The 27,252-nt window shown below is 42.4% G+C and overlaps 1 protein-coding gene across 2 annotated transcripts in view; it reads right to left on the reverse strand.

Moving 5' to 3' along the window:
- Positions 1 to 27,252, reverse strand: part of BTBD9 (BTB domain containing 9) — a 276,523-nt gene that overhangs the window by 97,680 nt on the left and 151,591 nt on the right. For both annotated transcript variants that reach the window (XM_090046617.1, XM_090046626.1), the window contains exons 7-8: positions 25,011 to 25,120; positions 1,147 to 1,336 (exon numbers count right to left, since the gene is read on the reverse strand). In XM_090046617.1, the coding sequence (XP_089902743.1) occupies positions 1,147 to 1,336; positions 25,011 to 25,120 (300 nt within the window). The remainder of the gene's footprint in view (positions 1 to 1,146; positions 1,337 to 25,010; positions 25,121 to 27,252) is intronic.

Raw genomic sequence — 27,252 nt, forward strand, 5'->3', positions numbered from 1 at the left:
ATTCTATCTGGCCTGCAGGGCCCCTCAAAAATTTAGAAACTTAATATTAATCTGCCCTGGGCTGCCCGCCATGCGGCCCTCGATGGCTTGCCGAAACTCAGTAAGTGGCCCTCTGCCCAAAATAACTGCCTGCCCCTGACATGCACTATAATTTCAAAATTCCTTCTTTCCGTTTTCAGCATGTCACCCAAGGCACAAACATACTTCCCAACAACATAATGATATAGATGTACAAAAAACAGCAGGGTAGATAGATATGCAGGATTTCACTGTCTTAATTTTCTTAGTGAAAAAACAATCAGCTCAAAGCCAAAGGGTTCAAAAGTTGGAAAAAGTACTCTCTCTTTTACTTAGGAATGGTTCTATTTGTACCTTCATCTATTTTGAGTGCGACAGGTCATTCAACCTTGGTGCATGTTCTGCCAGCTTATAGCCCCCAAGTCATACACTACATGAGCCATCTGCCTGAGATCAGGCCCCCAGGATCCTCCACTACTGCATGGGCTGCACCAGCAGTGCACAGCTGCTACTTGGGCTCTGTCCCACTGCACTGTAGTGGGAGAAACAGGGGCCTGTGGGCCACCAGCTGGACAGCCATGATATAAAGCATGATGCCCTATGATTCTTTTGCCACGGTTGGAAGGAGAACTTGGAAGGAAGCTGAAAAAAACACTGAAGAACTATCACCACTTGAATGATTTAGCTTGCTTCTTTGCTGCTAAATGACTGTTTTACCCCCCTGAGTGAAACAAGAACCTGAGCTGTATCTCAACACACCCAGCCAAGCCAGTTAATTCACAATGAGAGTACTTCAATTGTGCTGAAGTCTGATGTGGTTTTGTGCCTAGAAGGGTCAGGAACAACAATTTAAAAAGGTCTGGGCTTAACTCTGTTGTGAAGCCATGTGCCATATAAGTCTGACTTGCTCTGATATAGGAAGAGTGTATTTTGACATACAGCATTATAATAGGTTCTACTGTAAAAAAAAAAAAAAGAAAAAAAAAAGATGAATAAAATATCCCCAAAGATATAATTGCTAACAAGGGTATGTGTAGTTCAAAGCTGATTCAAAAGAATGCAACAGTATCTATCAGGCTACTTAAGTTTCACTGCTGCTATTACTTGAGAGAAAAAGATTCCTCTTACCGTATTGATCCAATCATGTAGGGCTGTGCTAGCTGTACCACGATAGCACCGCTGCCTAGCTGATGGCATGTGTATCCAGAATCCCAGTCATAATTTTTTGTATCTCCATTCAGCAACGCATTACGACTTCGACTTACACCCTCAATCACACTGGCGCATTCTGCAATTGTTGCAACATTCTCAGCTGGAACTGTGAATTTAAACAGAAAAGCCACATATTGTCATGTATGCAGCAAGCGCATTCCCCAGTAATAATAATTTTTATTTATCCTGAAGAAAAAGCACAAAGTTATTGCTAAACAGAGGAAGATGTGAATCTGCTTCATGGTGCAGACTAAAACTAAACAAACCCATGCATTACAAGGCATTTTTCTACAGAACTGTGTCCATGTGATTTAACAAATAGTTTCTTTCCTGAGTAGTGTGAAAGTTCTCCATTTTAGAGCTAGGTGGGAAATGGATTTCCTGTCCCACAAAAATTGTAAATGTTAAAAGTATTTCCATTCTGCACCAGGATGAAATGAAAACCACTGCAATATTTCATGAACACACACACACCAAGACCAGGGAAGAGCTAACAACCTGATGATCAGAAGACTCACTTGGGGTGTGAGAAACCCAGCGTAAAGTCTGTGGTCTGAATCCACCTCTTGTACCCCAGGTGAGTGCTCCCATCACCACACTGTTGGCTAGCCTGGTCTCTCCCTGCAAACAAATTCAAACCTGATCCTTAGAAAGCTTTTTCATCAAAACAAGTACATTCCTACCAAGCACTGGTTTTAGTGACTGGCATTTTCTAAGGAAACTTAGCAAACTTAGGAAACTTAGCAAATAGTTCCTGCTAACAGAACTCTAGCCAAACGGACTCGGACCATATCTACATGGTAAACTTAAGGCCTCTGGTAGCAGTGCCCTGAAACGCACTGTGTGGTCTTCCTCCTAAATCAAAAAAGGTGGAGCTAAGCGCACACTTTTTGGCAGACTAGTATGGGTGGCATATAGGCAGCACTCCTGTATAGAAGGGGTACTTAGCCTACACTTGCTAATTAGTTTGCCTGCAGGACTACACTTCTGGGGCTACACCCCTAATGGTTTAGGGGGAAGACCATACAAGGCTTAAGGGCACCACTGCTGTATATAGTTAGGTTACTGTGTAGACATGGCGACATGCTCAGTCAGAGTTAAAAGAATTCCTAACATTCCTCTCCCAGTCAAGAAGAGCAAGGAAGGAGGAGAAATCAAACCCAGAACAGTGCATATCAGGATGTCTCTGAACAAAAAAGAAAGGAAAGCACAAGGAAATGACCATCATGGAAGAGGAGAGGTTAGAGGGAGAGGGCTAGAGGTGGAGTTATGAAGTATTTTTCCTTTTTATATATATATATGATCAAAAAAACACTTCGGGTCATTGTTCCACTCCTCATACATAATTGCAAGAGTGATGATGAACTACTGCAGCGTCACAGAAAGTGGGAGCGTTTACAATGGAATGTCTATTCCATTGTAAACAGGATTCTGCTAATATAACAGAATTGCTATTATTTGAATGTCACAAGGACAATGAGTAATTTTAGAGAATTGAATGAATTTTCATTGTAATGAATCAATGACTGAGCTTTAACAACAGGAAGCCTCAGATAATCAAGATTATACTATAATCTTGTAATTACAAGATTATACTGTCTTGTAATGCTATAACTCAGTTAAATTATTTTCTCAATTATTTTATTGGCATAATAAGTTCGGAGTCTGTAACCATTAGACAACTCCTGACATGCGTCAGGATAAAAACAACAAAAAAGTTTGAATAATGGGAGATATTTAACTCTGACTCATGTTGCTTGGCATGGATTGGTTCTCTGTCATTATGCTCTGTTTAAACCTGTAAACCAGTGATTCTCAACCAGAATGACATGGTGCTCTTAGGTACCTTGAGATCCTTGCAGGAGTGCCATGTCGTACCACACTGTTAGGTGTACAAACATGATTCACAAGATAAATGCAGAGATTTCAAATAGACACCCATCTCTGTGGTCTTTCTGAGCTCTTTGCAACAGAAAAGCTGCTCTATTATTTTTTATAGGCAAAAAAAAGTTAAAATGAAAGGGTGGCATTTTCCAAGAGGTGCCTCAAGTCTATTCAGATTTGCAAAGATGAAGAACCATAGCTATAGATTCTGGATGCATACAGTGGTTTGCTGCACTAACGTAACTGAGGGTGGGGAGAGGTGCAGGGCTAACAATAGACTGGAGGGGAAGTGGGATGTTGTGCAGGTCAGGAGGGGAGGGAAGGGGCAGGGAGAGTCAGTGGGCTAAAAATAGCTTAGTCAGGTTTAAAATAAACCTGGCTGAATGTAGTATCAGACTTAACTGATTTAGTTCAAACTGGGTTATGAAACTTCTGTCCCAGACCCCTTCCTGATTCAGGCTCAATCTGAGTCCCCCAGCATAGGCTGTGTGTTCACTTCCTCTTCTTGCAGTCCCTGATGTGTCTCAGATTTGCAGTCCAGATCCACAGCAGCAGGACTCTGCAGGGTCGTTCCCTTCTGTTCAATACATGCTTACTTCAGAGAAAGGACTATTTTTGTTCAAGCTTTTAAAAATTCAATGGTGCATCCAAAGGTACATCTCAAGCCGGTCCAGAGAGGTGATACTACCCCTCTATGTGACTTTGGTCAGGCTGCAGTTGGAGCACTGCATCCAGTATTGGGCACCACACTTCAAAAGGGATGTGGCCAGCCTGGAGAGGGTTCAGAGGAGGGCCACCCGCTTGGTGAGAAGGCAGCAGGACAGGCCCTACGGGGAGAGACTGAGGGACCTGAACCTGTTCAGCCTCAGCAAGAGGAGGCTGAGGGGGGACCTGGTGGCTGCCTACAAACTCATCAGGGGATATCAACAGCAAATAGGTAGAGCCCTTTTCTCCCCAGCACCACCTGGGGTGACGAGGAACAATGGTAATAAGCTGATGGAAAACAGGTTTAGGTTAGAGATCAGAAGGCAATATTTTACAGTTAGGGTGGCCAAAATCTGGAACTAACTTCCTACAGAAGTGTTCCTCACCCCTACTTTGGGCAAATTCAAGAGGAGGTTGGATGATCACCTGTCTGGGGTCATGTGAACCCAGCATTCATTCCTGCTTGTGGCAGGGGGTCAGGCTAGATGATCTGTTTCAGTCCCTCCTGACCCTAGCTACTATGAAACGCCACTACCTTTTTCTCTACCCACCCCCTTCTCAGCCTGGCAGGTACTGCTCCTCTGCCGAGGCAGACTCTACAGCTAGCTCTGGGCTGGGGATTGGCCATGCCTCCTCTGCTAAAGCAGGGAGAGAGGAAAAGCCTTGGAGCTGGCAGGCTGGGAGATGAGTTCTAGCACCCCCCAGCTTCCAGCCTGAGCCAATGAAGGCATCTGCATTTCCTGAATCAAAAATGAATGTCTGTTCACTTTCTTGCTGGTTCAATCTCTGCATCTTAGACTAACCTGCAAAGACTGAACTGATTCAGACTTGGGCTTGTTGACTTTCTGTACTTAGCCACACAGTTGTTCATGAGATTGGGTTAACCCTTTCTTAAATTGGGTTAACTCAATTTAAATTAGTGCAGCTACTCAGGTGAACTAATTTAGATCAGGTGTGTCATTTTTGGGAGACTGAAGCCCTGTGCATACCTCTACAATTGGGAATTTAGATCAACTTAACTTTGGTTAGGTCAGTCTAAATTCAATGCGTGTACATAGCCTCAGCGGATTCCAAAGTGATCCATCCTTCTGAAGCAGCTCTCCCTGCTATCCAAAGCAAACACCAATCTTTACAGTAGTTTACTTATATGGCTGGAACAGTCTGTTTCAGCAAACTCCAAAGTTCAAGACAATAACAATATCAAGGCTTTTAACTCCTCTGGAAGGATGCTGAAACGATGTGGTTTGCTTGTGTGTGCAAAGAGTAATTTTTTTCCCCACAGTGTTTTATGAAGTGCTTTAACAAAAAACCCTTATTTCTCGAATATCCAAATATTTTCTTCAAATACTATTTAACCAGATATAGTGCTCTCTTAACTAGCCCTTCTGCAATTCATTTGGCCTAAAAGCTGCTGTCAAATTTTCATATTTTCATTTTGACAGTAGAGAGAAAGATAAACTATAAAAGTGTATGTATAATGAAGGGATTTTTACCACTCTTAAAGATTTGTTGTTCAAGTCCAGCACATTCTCAATAGCGGACAGATGAATCTTAAAATATTCCTTCTTTTCTCAACTGAACTTTTGAGATTTTTATCTAATGCCACTGTGTATATAACAACTATGTTACAAGAAAGCCAAGATTGCACAAATGAATCTGTCTGAAGTTAGAAAACTGAAAAATTAAGGATGTCTGTGCAACTATAACCTTTCTACTTGCATGTATTATGATACATATTCTTATTACATGGTTATATATTATTTTTGTAGATCCACTGTCTCATTCAGTTTTCTGATTAGATAATGCTCAGTGAATGGAGACTGCTTCATTCACTGATCACAACTCTTCACCCTGGGTCTCTAGCCTCACTTACTATACCATACAGCCCACATAAATCACAAAGAATCCAACATCTACAGTGAAGGCACTGCACTGTATAATCCTTCCTCATTCCATCTTCACTTATTGCATCAGATTAAGGCATGGTTGTTCCCATACTTCTTGTGTTTGTTTCCACTTGGTGTGTCTCTACTGCAGGGCATGCTCGAGTTATCTACATTCAAGTTAACTGCACTTGAGCTGGCCTGCTTCAGGTGAAAGTGGTGACATGAAAAAAACAAACACTTGAACTGCACAAAGTGTTTAGATTAGCAGCACAGACACATTGCCAGCAGCACTCAGCTTAACCCACACATCACAAAGGGACTGCTAACTTCAGTCGGACATGCCTCTTTACTTCAGCTAGACTTTTTTGTGTATACAGTAGAACTGTGTTAAAGGCAACTCAAGTTATACTTGGAGCTAATGCTGTAGTCTCTTCCGTATCCCTTCCTCAAGCCACATATACTATTCTTGAATCATATCCCATGAACTCATAAAGGTTCAAATATTAAAAGAAAAATTCACACAACTCTCTTGCATATTCCTGTGAAAAAACAATCAGTGTTCAAAGAGGTCATGTATGGCATACAAATTTTGTCTCCATGTCCATACATGTGTGTGCAGCATCAAAGGCATATTAGCATATCATTAGCAAAACCCCTATTTCATTAAAAAAGTGCTCATATGCAAAATACATTTTTAACTTTATAGATAATGAAAGCAAAGCAGATTTTCTTCCGTTTTCTGAAAGATCCATTAGCAATCTGATTGTCCCATCCAATTTCTAATTTTCTGCCACCTCATGCTGAAGTGTTATAACTATCTTAAAATGTGACAAAAAAAATCATAACATCTAAGCATACTTTTTCACTGCCTTCATTTCTGAAAAACTATTGGAGCACTTCCTCTCAAACTTTAAGAACATCTGTCCTACTCCTATTGCCATTCCTCACTCCAGGGCTGAAAACAAACATACAAAATAGCGATTCAAATAAATAACAGAACCATAACAAATTTAAAAGCAACTGGAAAAGATTATTTAGGATAGGACTGTTTGTGAAACCACTGTAACATCGAAGACCAGAACTTTTGATGCATTTTCATAAACTCACCAGTACATGGGTCACTATGCAGGAGAGGTGTGTGGGAGCTTGTACCTTTAGTGCAACCCCTGAACCTAAAGTGGGTATGCCCTGGGCAGGGATAAAGCTGGGGCATGAGGAGAATACCAACAGGACAACGGAGGGTGATAAGGCTTTCCACAGACACACTCCTCTGCTGAAGCAGTTCACGTGCCATATGAATCAAGAGGGTCATCTGTTGAAGGAGATTACCAGAATCAAAAGGATAACATGCTCCATCAAGGACCAAAGCAGAGAGGCACAGGATATGCCACCCACTGGAGAAGTCCAGCAAGCTGGGGGCCAGGAAAGGGAGGGGAAGTAAAATCTTACCTGCCACTGCTCTCTGCAGAATGGAGACTGCTGCTGCTATAGCCATGTTGGCTCAGGCAGCAGCAGCACTGTGGCCAGGCTCCCTTCCCCTCTCAATCCCCCTCCCTCCTCATCAGGCTTCCTTTCTGTACAGGGCAAGGCTATAAATGACACACAGGCCCAAAAAACTGTGGGTGTTTATACATGTGCTCCAGGTGCAGCAGGGAGGAGGGATGCTTTATAATTAGAGCAGCTCTGAGAACCACACTAATTGAAGTGCCAAGGGTGTCCCACTTATCAGTGTCCCTGCACTGCAAAATGGCAGCAGGGATGCTTTAACTAAAGTTTGTTCCCTCAGGAACCTACTGCGAGCTCTGCATTGCCCTGGCAATGCACCTCCTGTGCGCAGGGCTCCAGTGAGAGCAGTGGCATGAGGTTGTGCCCCTCAAAGCAGCAGCAGGCACATTGTTAAGGCAGCATACAGCTTGCAGTGGCAAAGAGATCCCCACGCAGCCCTACTGTTCCATGCTGTGCTGGGCTGCGGAGGCCCCAGGGGAGGGAAGCAGAGCAAGAGCCTGAGCCCACAGCTTGCACCTGCCCTATTTGGAGGGTGTGGGTCCTCCTTGCTCCCAGGAGTGAGCACTGTGGCAGGGAGCCACCCCCACCACCGAGCCTGCGGAGTGGGGGCAGGAGGCTGTGGACCCGGTTCCATAGACCTGGCAGCTAGGGACCCCCTCCAGCAAGGCTGGGGGAGCAGGGGCTGTGGGTGGGGGACAAGGGGCACCAGCAAGACTGTGGACAGGGGAGTGAGAGGCATGAGCAGAAATGGGGGGGGCGGGGTGGAGTCTTTCATTTTAATCATGGATTCTAGGTTTTTTATTAGAGAATTTGCAATTTTTTTTTTACCAGAGAATTTGCAATTTTTTTACCAAGGAAAACCAGGATCCCTGGTAATTACCATGCTCCAGCAGACTTGATTAATTAAGTCTGCTCTTGCTCTGACGTGCTATAATTACAGCAAGTCGGAGCAGCCTCACTTCATATGTATAGGTGCACTGTTAGTTTAAATATCTTAAAACCTCCTTTATCTCTGTTCCTGGCATACTCATCTGTTGCTGGGAGATGGGGGAGGAAGGAAACAGTAGAAGTTGGTACTTGCATGAAGGAAAATACATGCCCCTGCCTACTTCCCTTGGTCACCAGTCCTTCCATCCTTGATTGCAGGTTCCACTATGACAAAACCTGTGATATGTAAAGGCCATCCTGGCATAAGCTATCCAGGACTCTGCACTGGCACTGAATCCACCAAGAAGGACAAAGGGGCTGTGGCAAAAATACATGTCTCCAATAACTTCACTTTTCCCCCTAGATTTTAAGTCTCACAGCTGCTGCTTGGCTGTACAGTGGAGAACAGTTAGGGATCAGGACGTTCCAGACTGCCCACATGCAAATAAGACTGGAAGTAGCAAAGGATGGCATTCCACTCCTCCCTCACTGTTCTGTACCCTATTCCTTTTCTTGTCCCTCCTTCTCCCCATTGCCTCTCCCCAGCATTATTTTCAGTAAGGAAGCTTGTAATCCTATGGGGAAGTAGTGCTGATTTGGATTACCCAGCAGTCTGCTTCCCAGTAGCATAACATGGGGTGGGCAAGAAGGCCAGCCCCAGATGGCAACTTAAGAGGGATGCCAGAACTGCACCCCACCCCTGCAGGTTCAGTACCTCAGCAGCAGAACCATCCCCATGGCAGTGCCTCTGCAGCGGCAGCTGGGTGTTTGGACACCACACCAGGCTGGGGGGGTACACCATGCTGTGACAGCAGCAGTAGCGGCCAGAGATTGTTTTGAGTCCCTGGAATAAGACTCCCGGATCCTACCTGTCCCATTCTCAGAGTCCCCCACCCCTCTGGTGCTCAGCAGCACCTTCTTCACTCCCCACCACTGTCCTGCATGGTCTGCTCAGGTTGCAAATCTTGCTCATTACACCTCTGCTGCTAATTCCATGTATACTAGTTATTATTGTTGCAACATTCAAACATTAAAGAGTTACATGACTTGGGTACTAGGGCTGTACGAAGCTTCAGCCCCTTATTCAATTTGGCGAAGATTCGACTTAATTTGGTGGCCAAATCTCCGACTCAAAAGACCCTTTAATCTCTCCTAATCGATTCGAAGAGATTTGGAGATTCAGACATAGACACAGCTTTAATTTTTTTTTTTTTTTTTTTTTTTTTTTTTTTACATACATGAAGGTACCAGGCAGCTTGTGAGTGCTGCAATGCTGGGGTGGATGGAGCGTCTCACCCCAGCGTGATCAGCAGAAGATCTGGAAGTGGACCAGAAGCACTTCCGGATCAGCTGGAGTGCAAGCAGAGGGCCCCCCCTGTGCCCTCTCGGCTCAGCAGCTAGTGTCTCTTGGGTTGGGGGGGACCCAGGGTCCCCCCTGCAGCCGATCGCCAAGCCGGGGGGAGGAGGGGAGCCCCCCAGCATGCTCTGCAGCAGACCTGGAAGCGGACTGGAAGCACTTCTGGTCCACTTCTGGGTTTACCGCCGAGCATGTGGGGGACCTCCCCCCCACTTCTGTGGGATGCTCCATTCACCCCAACATCACAGCGTTCACAAGCCGTGCTGGTACCTCAAAGCATGTAGAAAAAACTTTTAAAGCTGTCTCTATGGTCGAATTGTTGATTCTCTGAATCAGCATCGAATCTCAGATTCAGATTTGGCTGAATCAAATCAGGGACAGTGATCCGAATCAATGAATTGAATCGTTGTTCCCGATTCGGATCAAATCCGAATCGAATATGGCCTGTTTCATACACCCCTACTGGGGACATTTTTGCACATGTTTATTCCTGATAGACAAAAGAGTACAATTTTGCAACCACAATATCAGGATGGGCTGTAGCACATTCCTGGTATTCCATTTAAAAACTGGCTTAAGCTCCCCTATTAAGTAATACCCTGGTTGTAAGGGGATCAAGGGAGAGTGCTTGTGATTGCAAAGAATAACACTTTTGTTTTCCACTACCCTTGTGTGCTGCCATTCACTCTATGGAGGTGGGAAGTTTTTCTTTCCAGGAACCTATCATACCCTAAGTGCAAGTGGAAGTGGTTACGACAAATCTTGTAGCACATGAAAAGGAATGTAAATGTGGCCAGTGTTTTTTTTCACAAACACGACTAGCCATGGGGAGGGGCAAGACAGCGCAAGTACAATGCAATTCTGCTATGTGTTTTATGTTTTCCTCTCCTAGTTCATCAGTTGCCATTGCTGGAAGTAGAGGGATGGAGTGAATACGGCAGCCTGGATCCCACAATGGCTGATGGATCCTCTCTAGCATGGGCCATCCAATGGTAGCTGATGGGTGGGGCGGAGGGAGGGGGAGAAGTTGAAGAACAGGGAGCTTGACCATCTCTGTTTACTGACATCCCCTTTAATTCCATTTACAGTGATTGCCCATTGTGGTCAGGGGAGAGTTATGCATCTTGGAGGCTGCTAGTGTAGCTGGAAGGGAACAAGTGCTGTCAGTAGTACTGTGTAAACACAGAACAGCCTGCCAATGATTATAAGGATGTGTCCCAATCCTGATGTGACCCCCAAAGTTCTAACACGAAGCCTCAGGATCACAGGGGAATATTAAAGAGGCGACAAAACTGTGTTTTTAAAAGCAGTCAATGACTGGGGAGAAAGGCCCTAAAAACAACTAGCCCTGCTAGTTACCTTAGGTCTCTTAATCATTAACTGGTGCGAGAGAAGTCTTCTGTGAAACCCCTCCTGACTATGCCTGGCACTGAGGCAGGGTGTTTACTCCCTGAACTACAATGCTGGGGCTGTGAATGGCCAAAACAGAAAGGCCTTGCCAAATGAAGGCCAACCCTCAGCAAAGATGGCCATGAAAAGGCAGAATGCTAGGAGGTAGTAACAAGTCTTTACGCCTTTCCCCATATGCCCCCATTGTAGGCTCCAGAACAGCAGTCATACCTACAGCCATACCTGAATCAAAAGCTCCTGGGTATAGACTGGACCCTGTCTCTCCTTCCCAACTCTCCAATGCCTCTCAGACAAAGGATTTGAACATTTTCATTTGCAGCTCCCCAACAGGGAATGCCCCCATGGACTTACATGCTGCACACACTACTGGTTGCCTGATGGACTTACAACATACTACACATCTCATTGGTGGCCATAATCAGCCAGAAAGAGAAGATGGACAAACTGGCATTCCTTACGTACCAAGCTGCGAGTGCCCTCCAACAAGGGACTGGCCTGGGTTGCCCCAATAGCAGGTAACTGTGGGCATGCAAAGGGCGCAAGAAATGCCTGGGGACAAATGAAGATGTGGGAGGCCTTTGGATGCTGATGGCAGTTTCAGAACCTGTGCTACCATCTCCATCACAAATGGTTCATAGATGGCCTAGTTTCATTGACTATGGGTAAAGGCCCATTGAATGCTCTCCAGATGGAGATGAGACTGAAGACTTTTGCTCCCTTCCAGTTAGTGGAGTGTTGCATGGAACCTAATATCCTTAAGTGTGGGTCACTGGGTAGGTGGAGTCGGTTTTGAAAAACCAAACCTGAGGGATGGTGCAGCAGCTAATTTATAAAAAAACAGGTTACATGCTATACTAATGCCAGAGGAATGGAGGGGCAGAGGAACTTTGTGGCAGGGAGAGAAGCTAAGCCCTGTGGGGATGACAAACCACTAATATGGGCTTGTTAGCCAGAGAGATGTCATCTGAATAGAGCTGTCCCTTTCCATATTACTAGTTTTTAATCGGGAGGAGGCCTGAGTTACATCATAATCTCACTGTTCATTGCCCACTTGACTTTTATTATGCTTTTAAGCCGCTTAACAAGTAATAAACACTATATCAGTCCACACAAAGCTGAGCTTGTGGGGTGTAATCTGCAGCATATGGTAGCTGTGGGAGTGGTAAAGTGCTATCTTGTGAGTTGAAAAGTATTTCCTTCAGTACAAGATTAACTTGGGTCATTGGGCTGCCAGCTTTAGGCAAGATGTTAACCTACCCTAGGTGTGACAAGGCACATTACAAAGCCATACTCAAATGACTGTGCCTACAGTGTACAGTGTGTCTACAGTATGTGCACCCATACTGCACTGCAGTAAACTGAGATATTGTCCCTAAAGAATTATGGAAAAAATGATCTGTCATTCTGAGAACGGGGGGAATTGTGGGAAGTCACTGGAGAACTAATCAGTACTTCAGTACTGGTTTTAGCCTGTAGCTCAAAATGACCCAGCCAGCCAAAGCTGAAAGTATCATTAAACTTGAGAGGGCTGTGTGAATTAACAGGCAGAGTGGTTGCTGGAAACACCCAAATAAGAACCTGGAATAACTCCACAGTGAAGACATACCCTCTTAGAAGCTACTGACTACTAATGTGCCTGTGCGATCGTTTGAGATTAAAAATGTACAAAAGTGACCTCCTTTGCTGGTTATCGAAATAGAAGACACCTTGCTTCTCCTGATTCTACATTTCCCTGCTCTTGTTATAGCTTACCTGTCTCTTGTTCCTCCTTGCCACCCTTTCCTGTTTCTCTTTCTCCAACCTACCCCATTCCTGGAGTCTTCTGCTCCACTTTTATGTCTCTTCATGACTCTCAATAGCCTCAGATCTTCTAGATGACTCCCAGTATCTGCCTTTCCTTTCTGCCCTTATCCCATCTAATATTTATATACGTCTCACAGCGCCCCCATGGACAGCTGAACTTCTCTCCTTTTGGAAAGAATGGAAGGCCGTGACTTTCTTAGCTAAATGATGCCTACACTTCCTTTGGCATAGGCTATGGGTAAAAGGACACCTTAACTAAAGGAAGCTTTTTGATCTCAGTCCCACTGAGAAAAATGAGTGATGATAATCATGTTGAAAAATGGGTTATTTATGAATGTCTCTGAAAGGTGAGGTTTTATGTACCAACTGCTAGATGAAGGACAAACTTTCATTTATGAAAAAGAAGGGCAAATATTTCTTTTTAAAAACTACCCATTGTGCCAGATTACTCAAGATTCATCATTCTAACAATTTTGTGCAGACAATACAAAGCTTTTTGAAAAGATTTTAGTTGACAAAAATCATCTGACTGCCAAGACAAATTTCACTGAGACCAATTTCAAGCCACTCCATATTAAACGTTTATGAAAAGAATCCAAACAAGAACTACAGAGAAAATTTAGAGGACATGACAACAAATAAATACTATGCGTGTTTTACATGGAAATATCACATACTTTAGGGGGGGGAAATGGAATTCACATCCTAGGTGAAATCCATTTCAGAATACAAAGAATTAAAGTTGCAATAAGTGCTTCTATACAGTACATTTAAATTATTGTACTGTTTATAAGTGATTGCACTATGATCATATGAAACTTGAGTTATTCATAAACTCTCCAGCTTTAAGTCACTGAAATCAGGTTCAAATGAACAGCATCCCTAAATCCCATGGTTTTACTAGGCTGTTGATGGCAGCAATGACTTCATAAAAAAAGGAGTGGGGAAATGACTGCATGCAATCCTGCGAGACTTGACTTTGTTCTGCACCAAGAAAGAAAAAAGTTCCCATCTCAAAAATCCACTGCACAATGGCAGAAAGTCACATATACCATTTTTTATGTGCTTTGTAAAAGAACTACACAAGGATATAGGTTGTAGCCATGGTGGTCTAAAAAGCAGAGGCAGACAAAACACTTGGGGTAGAAGCAATATCTTTTAACAGACCAACTACATAGTAGCAAAAAAATGTCTTCCTTTGCAAGCTTTTAGGCCCAAACACCTTTCATCAGGCAGAGGAGAACTCAAAGATTGTAAAAGTTATCCCAGGTAGAAAAGAAACTTCATCTTGCACAGGGGAGGTAAAAGATGGTAGGGTTCTCCTGGTTTCAAAGTCCATTTGTGAAAAAGTTGCTCTGTGACTGCAGATTAGGTAGAGACAAGGCTCCATCAGGCTTCTTCTCTGAAGGTGTCAGATGGCAGACAAGGAGTTGAATTTTGCTTCTTTCTTGTTTAGCAATGAAGTTCACATTTCCAGACAGCTAATTATGATATCTTCCATGTTTCAGGGATATAAGATTTCTACCTGGGAGACCTTTTACAATCTTTGAATTCTCCTCTGCCTGACAAAGGGTGTTTGGGCCTGAAAGCTTGCAAAGAAAGGGGTTTTTTTTGCTATTATTTAGTTGGTCTAATAAAAGATGTCGCTTCTACCCCAAGACTTTTGTCTGCAAGTGACTACATGGCATTCTAGAAAACCACCAATACACTATTCCTGAAAGCAGTCATTCAGCACATTCCTGGTGTACAAAGGGGGAAAAATGGTAAATACTGGAAATGCTTTACAAGGAGGAACAGATCTGAACTGTGCATTAATGTGGACAGACATGAACTGCCATTTCTCTGACAGTGACAATTAAAAGCACTGGCAACTAAAAAGAGTTCTTTAGTTCTACTCCTTCCTTTCTTCTCCTTGCTTTCCAGTCCTAAGAAATTTCCGTGGGTGCCCATTTTAAATGGGTAGAAAACATATAAACTGCTGCTTTTAGCTTAAGGAGGAGTGGACTGTATTATGGGTAAAAAAGGAGCGGTGGGGCTGTGCCAAAACGGCAGTATTTTCAGCTTGTGACTGAGACTTTATATCACACTTCTGGATTGTACAATTGTTAAGCACATTTCAATGCCATCCATCAATTTTTACCTGCATGTACCCTAGGGACCTTTCCTTAGTCTGATACGTTTAGTGATTTTGGTACAACTCCACAATCTTATTCATAAAAAAACTGTTAATTTGCCTGCCTGGGCTTTCTAATAATTGAGCAGAAACCTATTTTATCATACACTGAATGCAATTTCATGGGCCTCTTTACAGTGGTAAATTCGAGAGAGAGTCTAACTAATTGCAACACACAGAAGGTGCCATGCTGTTTCTGCTCCCCAGGGGAGTCTGCCACTCCCCATTTTGAATGTTCATTATAGTCTTTCATACCCGCCTGATAAATTTATTAAAAACACCATCTGGAAGGGACTCTGTTCTGTGCTGTATTTTCAGTCTTCTGGTTCTTTTCCTTTTTCCCACTGGAATTTCTGCCTCGATTTGTGTCACTTTGTTTACAAAAATGTACTGCCAAAAACAACAGTGTCTTGCTTCTATCTATTTTTTTCTTTTGCTATCCTTCATTTATCCAACTATTACAGTAACCTGTGCTGCAAGGGAAAGCAAAAGAGAAATGGCTACAGGATTGAAATTACTTTTTTGCCCTCTGTGCATATAACATTTTTGCTCAGACAAATTTAATTTGCTTTTATGGAATGAAAAGGATGCATGTTAAAGTATATACATTGTATATGCCAAGACTCAGGCAGTGAATAGCAGAAAGAAAATACTTACCTAAAAAGGATGTTTATTGTTCCCTGTTCTCACACAGGATCAAACAGTGGTCAGCAGCATGGCAGTATATTTAATTTTAACACAATAAATTTTGCAGAGGACTTATTTCCAGGACATGACCTGAGAGCCACATATATCAACAATATTAAAAGATAAGACTAATAGGTTAGTTAACTATCTTCAGAGATCATCTATTAAAGAAAGCAGTAGAGAAAAATCTGCCAGGCACATATTTTCCCCTTTTTTTATTAAAAGGTATTCTTTATTAATAATTATTTTTATCAACTATACTTTCTATAGGAAATACTGGTCACTAAAGTAAAGTTCTTCTCTGGAAAGTAACTCTTAAAAAGTAACACTGTAGGATTCTACATTTCTTTCTCAATGGTTTCCATATCCAAGTCTGAACCTGGGTGCTTTTCATCACGTACATGACAAGCAGCAGCTGGTACTTGAGGGCCGAATTTTGCTCTCAGTGCCAAAAGCACAACCACCTTGCATTCAGCTGCCTAACATGGATGTAAACGACTGGTAATTAGCAAACAATTCTGTTGATAATACCCAAGAAGGAACACAACTAACTCATGTATCAACTCCCAGTATTAAGAATAGTAATAAGCAATTTCAGGGCAGATTCAAAGCTGATCTTAACCAGATTTTAGGCATCAAATCCAAAACTCTGATCCAAAAGCCTCTACTCCGGTCCCTGTTCCCAGGACTCTCTTTGTGAAATGCATAAAGTCTTGAGGGAACAGGGACAAAAATCCAGAATTAAGCACTGGTTTGGTCTTGTCTTTCTTTTCCTGTTTCACATGCCTGGAGATACTTTTTTTTCCCAAATTCATAGATCCACTCATGAAGACCAATCTTCAGCAGCACCTAACATTTCAGCTTTTAGTGAAGCAGGAAAAGGAGGATGAGTCAGTTGAAGATTAGGCTCTGTCCCTGCTCTATGCAGCTAAAATGCTGAAAAAATCATTTCCTTTTCATTCTGCCTTTCCAAAAAATAAGGGACAACTCTTACATGGGAGGGGAGGGAGGTGTACAAGAACATATGGTATTTCAATAAAACCTCAAAGATCTTGTTGCTCTTACAATCCATGAAGAGATAACCAACAACCAATAATGCAAAAGACATTTTGCTTTTTTAAATGTGAAATGACCACTCCCCTTCCTTCTGCTGCCAACTTACTTTTAAAGGCAAACAGCTCGCTCTCCCTGTATTCAACACATATATGGTTAACTTTCCCTCACTAGCATATGACAGGTAGAAATATTTAATTCACAGGGAAAGAAAGATATTAGGGTTGTTCTCGTTGTATCTGGTTTTGTTCTTTTTATTATATTAAATAATTCAAAGAATATTGGTCACATTATTTTCATTTTTTTATTTATGGCAAACATCGGGGTTTTTATTTGTTTGGAATGGAGAATATTAACTTAATATATCTTGTTCATTTATTAAAATAATTATTATTAAGTTTCTAAATTGTACATTTAACTAATATATGCATATAACTTATTACTGCCACGCTAGGTTCTCCCATACTCAGATACTGGGTTTTACACCCAGCCACTGCATTTTGTCTCTGTTTAGTTCAGATTCCCCTTAAGATTTTATGCGTGTACATCATTCAGAACAATAGGGCCTACCTTGGGGCCCATGTGTGTGATCCCTTTTGGAATACAAATAATACATTTGATGAAGAAATTAACAATTGATTTTGTTCAATGCTAGTTTATAGCACTGCATTAGGCAAAACCATTTTGAAGCATCAAAATTAAAAATGCCAGTACAGTTCTGGGAATAGTGTACTTGCTATTTAATTGCTGCCAGAAAGCAAGCAGAAGGAGCACAACACATCTTTTTATGATCCACAAAAATAATATCTATATATTTGGTTAGATTTGCTCTTTTGTTTGCATGTGATAAAGCAGAAGATTTTTTTAAATGACCTAGATATTTAGGAGTAGATGACTGATTTTGCAACTATAATTGCAGTAGAGATGGATAAAGTACAAAGACAAAATACTCTTATAGGAGACCTCAGAGGAAATCTGGGGTGAAGTGAGGGACCTTCTCAGGAACAGCAACTATTACATTCTTTAAGAGTGCACTCTCCATTCCCCAAATTTGCAGCCCACAAATATCTAAGTAAGAGCAAATGCAGAAGAAACCAGGGCCCTGTTCAAACTGCACCACGCCATGTCCCTTCTGGGATGCAATGTCTATTGGACCATGCTAGCCTAAATTTCCTTCCCTCAAAGAATGCAAGCACCCATGTTGTCCCTGCTCTGAATTCATTTAAAGGTCTTTTTAGTTCAAATAATCTTGTATTGTTCTAAAGACATTTACCTTTCAATCACAGGCAAGTGTTTCAAAAGCATCTAATCACTGCAACCATCCATTTATATTATGCATGTTTTGAATGAAGTTCTGCACAGTGTTATCCTCAACTATCCCAGTCAGTAGTGTGCTGTGCCAGGCTAGGCAGTATTAGGGGATGTACTGACTCCAAAAGAAAAGGACCTTAGGATAACTTCTGTAAACAAGTTCATACCACTTAAAGGCATCTAAATATTGATCCTCATGACATTATTTTACAACATGTCCTTCCTAAGTGTCTATTATCACCAAAACCCATTTTTTTCTTAATTATTCATAAAAACAGAGATTTTCAAAAGTACAATAAGAATTTGGACCTTAAAAGTCCTGAACTCAACTCCCATTAACTTTCAGTGGAAGCTGAATGCCTAATTCCCATTTTTATCTTAGTAAATCTCAACTGAGAAGTTTCCTGGGCATTTGTTCATCTCACTCAAAGGAAGCAGCAAAATTCAGTGAATAGGGCACAAGGCTGGATTGTCAGGAGACTTGGATTTTAAATCCCAGTTGTTCCAGTGATTTTTCTCTCTGACTTGGGGTAAATTGCTAAATCTCTCCATGATGTCATACCCCCACCTGCAATACAATGATGCTTACTCATCTCGGAAAAGCTGTTTGGTAGGGCTGTGCGAAACAATGTTTCATTTCCGTTTTGGCCATTTTGGAGGGACAGCGATCCCTGCTGCCCACCACTGCCCTGCGCGGGGGCTCTGCCATGTGCCTGCAGAGGCCCTGATCACCGCTGCAACAACCAGGGAGTGCAGGGCTTTAAGTGCCAGGAGGTTGGGGCGGGCAGTGGATGAGGCCGGGCAGGGCAGCCATGGGTGCTTCTCCCGCAGCTCCCTCCACCTGGGGAGAGGAAGGCACAGCCAGAGGAGCCATGGGAGAACTTGCAGTCACCTGGCTGTACCTGCCTTGCCCTGGCCAATCCAAATGTCTCTGAATTTTTTCTGAATCAATTCAGAGGCTTTGGATTTGATCTGGACCTTTTAATAGGTCTCCCTGTTCAATTTGGATTTGGAGATTCGGCCTCTGAATCAGGCCGAATCTCCTCTGAATCGAATTGGCGACCGAAGCTTTGAGCAGCCCTACTGTTTGGTATTAAACACTAGGTATTATATTATGGACATAATACTCAACACTGATATAACACTTAACATTAAACCTCAGTATCCTCCAAGATAGACGTGAGTAGGGGTGGATCCAGGAACTGGCAAAGAGGGATGCAGGAACGGCCATCTGTGCTGCAAAAATGGCTTCATCCCTGCTCCCAGTTTCCTCCCAGCAAACTGCCAGTGTGGCAAACCATGTTGCCTCTAGAGATTTTTTAACGTTCCCAAAACAGGTAAGCACCCCTTTCTTCCCCTCTGTGCTCAGAGGCATGTCCCCTCCCTTTCCATCCTCTCCTCTTCCAGGTGCTGCTGCTTTCCCCACTATCCCTCAGGCCAGGGAAGCTTCAAGAATTGCTCCTGTCAACTCCAGCCAGGCTGTGTGGGGGCTGGGCTTTGCTGGGAAGAGCAGCAGCAACAGTAGGGAGGATTCCTCTAACAGCCCAGTTCTGCTAGGATGGGGGTGGGCAAAATACGGCCCATGGGTTGGATACAGCCCGCCAGGTACAAGGATCCAGCCCATAGCTGCCCCATGGTGCTGCGCATGGGGCCATGCCCTGCCCACTCACACTGGGGCAGCCTATACTGGGCTCCAATTGGCTCAGGCCCCAGCCAGTGCACAGTTTCTGGCAGGGCTGTTCCCAGAGCAGCTGCAGTTGGGTTCTGCTCTGTGCCTCCCCTGCCTCCAGCTTTTCATTTTGCCCCTGCCGTGCCACATTGCTCTGCTCCAGGCAAGCAGTTTCAGCCAGGCGGCTTCTACCCCAGTATGTGGGACTCTAGCTTCAGGTCCCAGCCGCCTTCCTGGGAGCTGGAGCCAGGCGTATTGGGGCAAGAGCCAAGCTAAAGCTGCTCACCCAGAGTGATGCAGTACACAGAAGCACTGCAGAGGCAAGATAAGGAGCAGGAGCTGCCACTGGAGGTGAAGGGGGCACAGAACAGAACCTGGCTGGACCGCAGTCACCAGCTGGAACGCAGTATAGTCTGTCTGGGGCTTGGCCCCATGCAGAATGCCACAGCAGCAGTGCAGACTGGACTGCCTGGGCTAGCTCTGCTGCACTGTCCCCATGCCTCCCTCCTTCTGCCCCTCCCCTCCCCTCCTGAACAACAGGCTCCCAGAACCTAGTGCCCAGGCAGCTCCTTCTCCACAGATGCACATACATACACACACACCCCAGGGGGAAGGGGCATGCAATTCCAGCCTCTCCCATCCTTCCTACTCCTGAGCGCTGCTCCCCACCCATGCACAGTCCCATAAGGAGTTTTGGTGAGTTGTTGCACAGGATATGTGTGCAGGGGCTAGGGGGGAGGGCAGGATGTTGACCTGTCATCAAAATGAACCTATTGTGGCCCTCGGACACAAATAATTGCCCACCCCATCTCAAGGAGCAAGTGCAAGAAGCCACCACTGTTGTTGTTTCCCTAGGTGATCCCAACTCCCATGCAGCCCAACTAGAGCGTACAGGAGCAGTTCTGAAGTTTCCCCCACTACTGGGACAGTGGGGAAAACAGCAGGAACTGGAGGAGGAAGGGACAGGAGGGAAAGAAAGGTGACATGCCCCTGAGCATGGAGGGTAAGCATGGATCCTTTTCTGGTCTAGTCTGAAAAGGGAGGTACAGCCGCAACCCTGTTCTTCCTCTGGATCTGCCTTGGGCATGTTTTATTGGCCCTATTTTTACATGCGAGGAAAACATAGAAAGCTAGTTATTTCTCTCAGTTTCCTCAGCAAGTAATGGGTAAAATCCAGATTAGAACAAGAGTTCCTGCTTTGTATCATGCATTTGACTAGAAAACGTTGTTTTTCTTCCTTAAACAGTCCACCCCTCTTCTTCCTCATTAAATGTCTAAAACCTAAAGTCTCACAAATTTTTTATTATACAGAGTACTTTTGTTTCTCAGCACTAGACAGACGAACAGCTACTACATTGGATGTTATGCAAAAATTTGAAACTTCCCACATACTCCTACATATTTGTATTCTGTCATCTAGAAGGAAGAAGAAAAGAAATTAGAACCAATAAGTTTTCCACTGACCTGAGAAACACTAGTAACACCTGCCAATGTTGTGCACAACTGTCAGGCTAGCTTAAAATAAAAAACAGGGACACCTATTTTTTCCAGCTGATATATTCTGCATTTTGTGGCTTCTGACCCAATGAATCGCATCAAGATCATTCAAGTCCTAACAATTAGGCAGACTTTTCACTCAGGCCACAGTGGTCATAAGACTCTTTCATTAAACATGAGAGTCTATCTGCAATCTGCTTTCAGAAAGGCTAGGGAAGTACACTGGAAATAGGCAAGAAAGAAAAAAACCCTGAATCATGTGACTACATCTTTAGCTCCACAGAGAAATGAATATCAGTAAATGAAACTGGCCATGTGGCTGTTCTTTACAGTAGACAGAAAAAAAATTCCCAATAGTATTTAGATGGTCTTAAAATTTTCATAATTTCCTAAGGGTATGCTTACTGCAAAGCTGACAGATGTTGCTGGGAAAACTTGTGCAATTCTGAAAGAAGGTTAACCTTTAAAAAGGGGAGCAGAAACAGGTTGCAATAGCTTTGTGTAGCTTTACCATTAAACTGGACAAGAAAATAGCATCTCTTCCTGCTTTACCGTGGGAGAGAGAGACAGCAATATTTCACAGATCTGAAGTGAATACCAGGAAATTGATTTGGCTGTTTTCCCTTTGCTGTATGTTTAAATGATTTTTTTTAATAACTGCCAGTGCACAAAAGACAAGAGAATTATTTATACATTTTCTCTCTTTCCTCCTTTCTTTCTTTAAAACAGGTTTTCCTAAGGCACAGGATCCTAAGGCAACTGAAGCTTCATAGTGATTCATAATTTTCAACAGTATTCCCCATGGGGTAACCAAGGATGTTCCATTTTTCATTTCCATCTCCTGCTCTTTAGCCATTATTCACTGTTTCCCCCTTGGTGCATTATGTGGAAGTAAAAAGATAGCCTGAGAAACTGAGACAGACCTTCAAAGACAAACACAAACAGAACATTATTTAATATAGGCTTTCCAAATTGCACTTTCCATGAACTCAACCAGGCCACAAGGTAGAGTGAGAGGTTACTCAAACCTCTGTGCTTGCACAGCCTTGGACAGTCCCTCAGCAGATGCTACCTAAAGTACCAATTACAGTAAGGATTTTATAACACTGACTAATGTCTCCTGAGACTCAGATGAGGTAATCAAATTCTCACTTCCAAGGAGAGATGCAAGACAAGCCAACCAGTGCATACAGAAAACCGCACACACATTTGCAGTAGAACCCTGTCACTGGGTAGAGAAAGATAAGAGCATCCCAGAGGGCCCTGGTTCTGCATCCAAATGCCTCTGTCATTTGCTAAAATACTGGTTTATTTTGCTTTTAATTTAAAAAAAATTATTTAGGGCTCCTCAGAATTACTATAGTGAACTTCAGTATCAGAAACCACTTTTAATTGTATTTCTTTAGTAAGCAAAATATTTGTTAATTCATACATGGAACAATGCATTTAATGACTCTTATATGTAAAACTCTCTTATATATGCATTTACAAGAACAACAGTAATGTGCCATAAGGAAAAATATACCTCAGCCCAAACATCTGCAACAGGGAACAGTTTCAGTATGATTGAATTCATTTATATCACTTATCTAGTTTAGTAAGACAATAAATTACAGGATAGCACAAAGACAACAAGCAATACTAGAAGAAGCAATTCTGTCTAGCCTTACCTTAAAAATGTTATGCAACTGCCAAGAGAGTTTTTTCAGAATTGCACTCAGTCACTGGTTTATACATCTCTCCCCACATTATAACTTTTAAATGTCATAAGTCAGAAGCTAATGGCTTGTCATGAAAATGTTGTATGTAAAACACAGTAACATAAAATTGCTATTATCAATCTACTGCATGAAAATGACACTTCACTTTTATTACCTGTTTGTCAGGCCCTTAATCTACAGTTTACAGTGACGACCATTATGTAGATACTACACACTGGGTAATATGTCTGGCAAATGATCCTCCCTGCATATACAACTTCCTGATCCTATTGAATACATCTAACAAAGGTTAAATAAATAGTGCAGTCTATGTGCTTGCATGAGACTCTCAATGACCTCATTTCTTGCTATTCCTTTGAACGAGGCAAGAGCCCTTTTCTGTACTGTCTGCAGTGAGCATCCAGGTAGAAGTTAAACATCACATGGTTCTTCATAAAAAGGTAGCACGCTCCCAAAGGGAGCGCCCACCATTTTATTTTCTTAGTGTAATAGGCACTAATAATGAGACCTAGTATTTAATGGCTGCCACACTGCACAAATAGTTAATGCACAAATAAAAATGTCAAATGGCACTAAGCTGCGAGTAAGACTTCCAAATACTTATTATCCTGATACCCAAGTGATATTAAAGGTAAGGACATGTCCTTACTGGTCCAATGCGTACAGAATTTTAACCCTGTACTTTATAATGTAAAGATTTTTAATGCAAGCATTGTATTTTTTTCAGTAAAAAATCCCCAACATATTTCACCAAATTCAAGAGGTTTGAAAGTCTCAGGGCTTCCTCTAGTCAACATAAACATTTAAACTTCAATTTATTGCACTTTCAGTCTTATAATAGTAGCATGGAAAATAAAGTCAATAAAAAAGATCGGCTATCTATTCCTTCCATCACAAAGCTAAAAATCAAATAATGTCCTGACAGAATTCTATGGTGTATATATGCTAATTGTATCACAGTATTAGCATGCTTTCAATTTACTCTTATTCACTGGTGAAACCTAACTGTGCCTTTAAAAGGTAACTTACCATTTAATGTTGCTATAAAAAAAAGAGACATTTAAGGCTTTACAACCTTTAGTGAGAGTTCCAGCAAAACCAAGAGTCACCACCCCACTGGATTGACACTGAAATACAATTGCTTTTATCAAGCAATTGGTACAATAGACAAGAGACCATACGGGTCTGACCATACGGGTGGCTCTTCTCTGGACGCTCTCAAGCTTTTCCATGTCCTTGCTGAAGTGCAGCACCCAAAACTGGATGCAGTACTCCAGCTCCAGGGACTCACACACACTGGGAACTGTGCTCCCAGTAACATTCTTAACCCTCACCACAATATTCAAGAGTAAGACTGTATTTTGAGCTATTATGCAATTGCCTCTATGTATACACTATGCACATACACACAAATCAAGACAAAAATATTTTTTACATAAAATTAAAATGTTACAGTAGATGGTTTTAGTATAAGATTTGTTTTTTTCCCCCCCGGTTCCAAGACGGAAGGTCCCTGCCCCCCTTCCCTCCCCAGGGAGTACTTCTGGGCAAGGGAAGGGACTTCAGATGCCATAGGGCAAGGGTTAGGGGCAGGACTACCGGTTCCAAGATGGTGACCGGGTGTGGGGCAACTGTTAAGGGGCAGGGCTATCCTTACAGCCCTCGATAGTTCATCAAAACTCATTAAGTGGCCCTCCAGTCAAAATACTTGCCCACCCATGAATAAAAGTGCCAGAAAAGCCCCACTAAAGCACCCAATCTATACAGAGGTTGGGCAAGCTGTATCCAACTAATGTAATGCCTCTTCTGGGCACACACTTTAAAGTAAAGCACCGTTTTGGGGTTTTCTTCTTAATGTCTGTAAGCAGCCAATGTGATTAACAGCACAGCCTAACTGAATTACAAGAGTGTGTGTGATTAGCAGTTGATGAGATCTTGTAACTTGAGGGGGTGCTTTCCCACAGCATTACCTGCTAATCAAGAGTTTCAATCTCTTTAGCCTGACTGGCCAGGCCAACCAAGCTTAATGTCAAATTTGACTCAGCTAGAGATTTTTGTGCAAAGAGCAGAGTCAGATTACAGGGCAAAGCCCAAGTTATACCTAGACTTAAAATGAAATAGCAACAAGACCTGAGAATAAAAGTGTCTTAGTACGGACAACCATTGAATTAAAAACAGTCTGATCTCTTACCTATCAGACCCTTCTCAAGAGTGAAGGTTTTGTTGGTAAACATACATTCGAATGCCACAATATGGAAAACTTTGTTCACTGTGTTGTGGGTCCCAACTATTCGAATATATCTATGGAAAAAGAAAGGAAGAACAAGTTAAGGACAAACAAAATCCTAGCACCAAGTTATCAAAGATTCATTATGAGAGTGCTAGTACTTCTGCCCTATTATTGTGGCTCCTGTATCACACACAGTCACAAGGACTGAAGAACTGCAAAGAAAATTAGAAATCTAAGTACAGATCTTGTACCTGTATATATGTCTTGAAAAACTTCAATTAGATGTACAGAGAAAACTAAAATGAGCCTGTATCCAACTTGAACATTGACTGTGCTCCCCTAATATGACATTATGGAGTTACACATTATCTCCTGATTACTCTTGGCTTTGAAGATTTAAAAAAATCTACACAGATATAGATATATAGATATTAATTACACACACACACACACACACACTTATTTATTTATTGGGCTCGTCTCTGCTGGATAAAATCGTGTGTGTGTGTGTGTGTGTGTGTGTGTGTGTGCGCGCGCGCCAGGGCCAAGCCCAATAAGTAAATATTGCTTCCCTGAAAAAGTCATAGATTAAATTCCCCTTTATTATAAGCCTATTTCCAATTAATAAACTAACATTTGATATTTCAGACACCAACAGTCTGCTGTCTTACCTTTTATTACTTAAATTATTTAAAAAGTCAAGCTTTGCTAGACAAAACTACCTCCAGGTTTCACTCTTGGTTGTACAGCATGCACTTCTGAACACTAATGCAAAGCAAGATGGAGCTGAACTTGAACACAGTGGCCTATTCACCCTTTCAATTTCCTTGGAGGCTTCACCTTCTCCAAATGAGCATTAACCTTGAATCAATCTGAACCCTTCATTTTCCAGAGGGAACTGAGAGTTCAGAGGTTAATGAACAGCTGAAATATCCATTACGAGTTTGGGAAAATCCCAAATGGGATACTATACACTGTCACAGGAGAGTTAAAACAAACAGAAAAATTAAGACTAGATAACATTTCCTCAAATAATGACTTATCTACACGGAAGGAAGGTGTATATTAAATGAAGAATTTCAATTAAAAGGAAGCAGAATCTATATGACTTATGCCATATTTTCCCTGTTATGTAAAAGAACCTTTCATTTATTTAATATAATTTAAGTTCTAACCTGATGGCTGCAAATGTTAATAAAGCAGTTTCATCTCACCTTCTTCATTACTTCAAGTTAACGAGCTAAACCCCCGCCCAACCTCATTTTATTCCTTAATTTAAGGAAGCAATTCACACTTGCAACTGTTTTCCCTTATAGTTTTATTTGTGCCCTAACCTGCACAACAGAATTGAACACTTTAAAAATAGTTTTTAAAGAAGTCAGACTTGAAACCTGTTTCTGCTAATGTGGTTTTGTCATTAGTGTAGATATAACTCTTTGAAAATATTTTTTCAGTTAAAATTTTAGGAAACATTTTCTATCCACACAAGTGTTTTAAATGTAAAAACTGAAAACTCAAAACACTGGCTTTTAAAAATACATTTCTTAGCACCACTGATTATATATTGCATACAGGTTTTTAGTCTCTCTTTAAACAACCTACATTATTTATTATTACAAGCATTATTTATCTGTTGACTGTCTCGTGCTGTTCACTCACCTTCAAAGTTAAACTTTTGGTCAACTTACTTGAAGTGCTAAAGTATGTAGAATTTATGGACTTTCACCTGACAGCATGGCATGAGTTCCTACTTCCCTAAATGTAATGCAAGACCATGCAGTGTTAATTCATGTGAATAGTATGATTTTTGTACTTGGTGCTAGAAATCTTGAGATACCATCTGGGGGACTCCCCCCAGTTCATGTTAAATAGGGAAAATAATCTCATCTTAGATTCAAATAGTAATAGCTGCACTGGATCTGAGTACAAAGTGGCAGGGGTGGGAGTGGGGACAGGCAGCCGCTGCGGCTCGGACTCTGGCACCAACCCAGGCTCAGGGCTGGATTGGAGTCAGAGCTGCAGCTGCTGCTCACCCCACCACTGCCTCTATCCCCTGCTGTCTTCTCACTGCCATACCCTCTGCCCCCTGCCTGCCCTTCTGCCGTCTCCCCATCCACTACACCCCCTCGTTTCCCTGTCTGTCCCCCAACAAAGCCTCTTCTGTACCATCACTACTGCTGTCACTTACCCTCTAGCTTTGGCC

Source organism: Crocodylus siamensis, chromosome 1 (assembly GCF_052110815.1).
Source record: "Crocodylus siamensis isolate JL-2025a chromosome 1, ASM5211081v1, whole genome shotgun sequence".
Classification (NCBI taxonomy): Eukaryota; Metazoa; Chordata; order Crocodylia; family Crocodylidae; genus Crocodylus; species Crocodylus siamensis.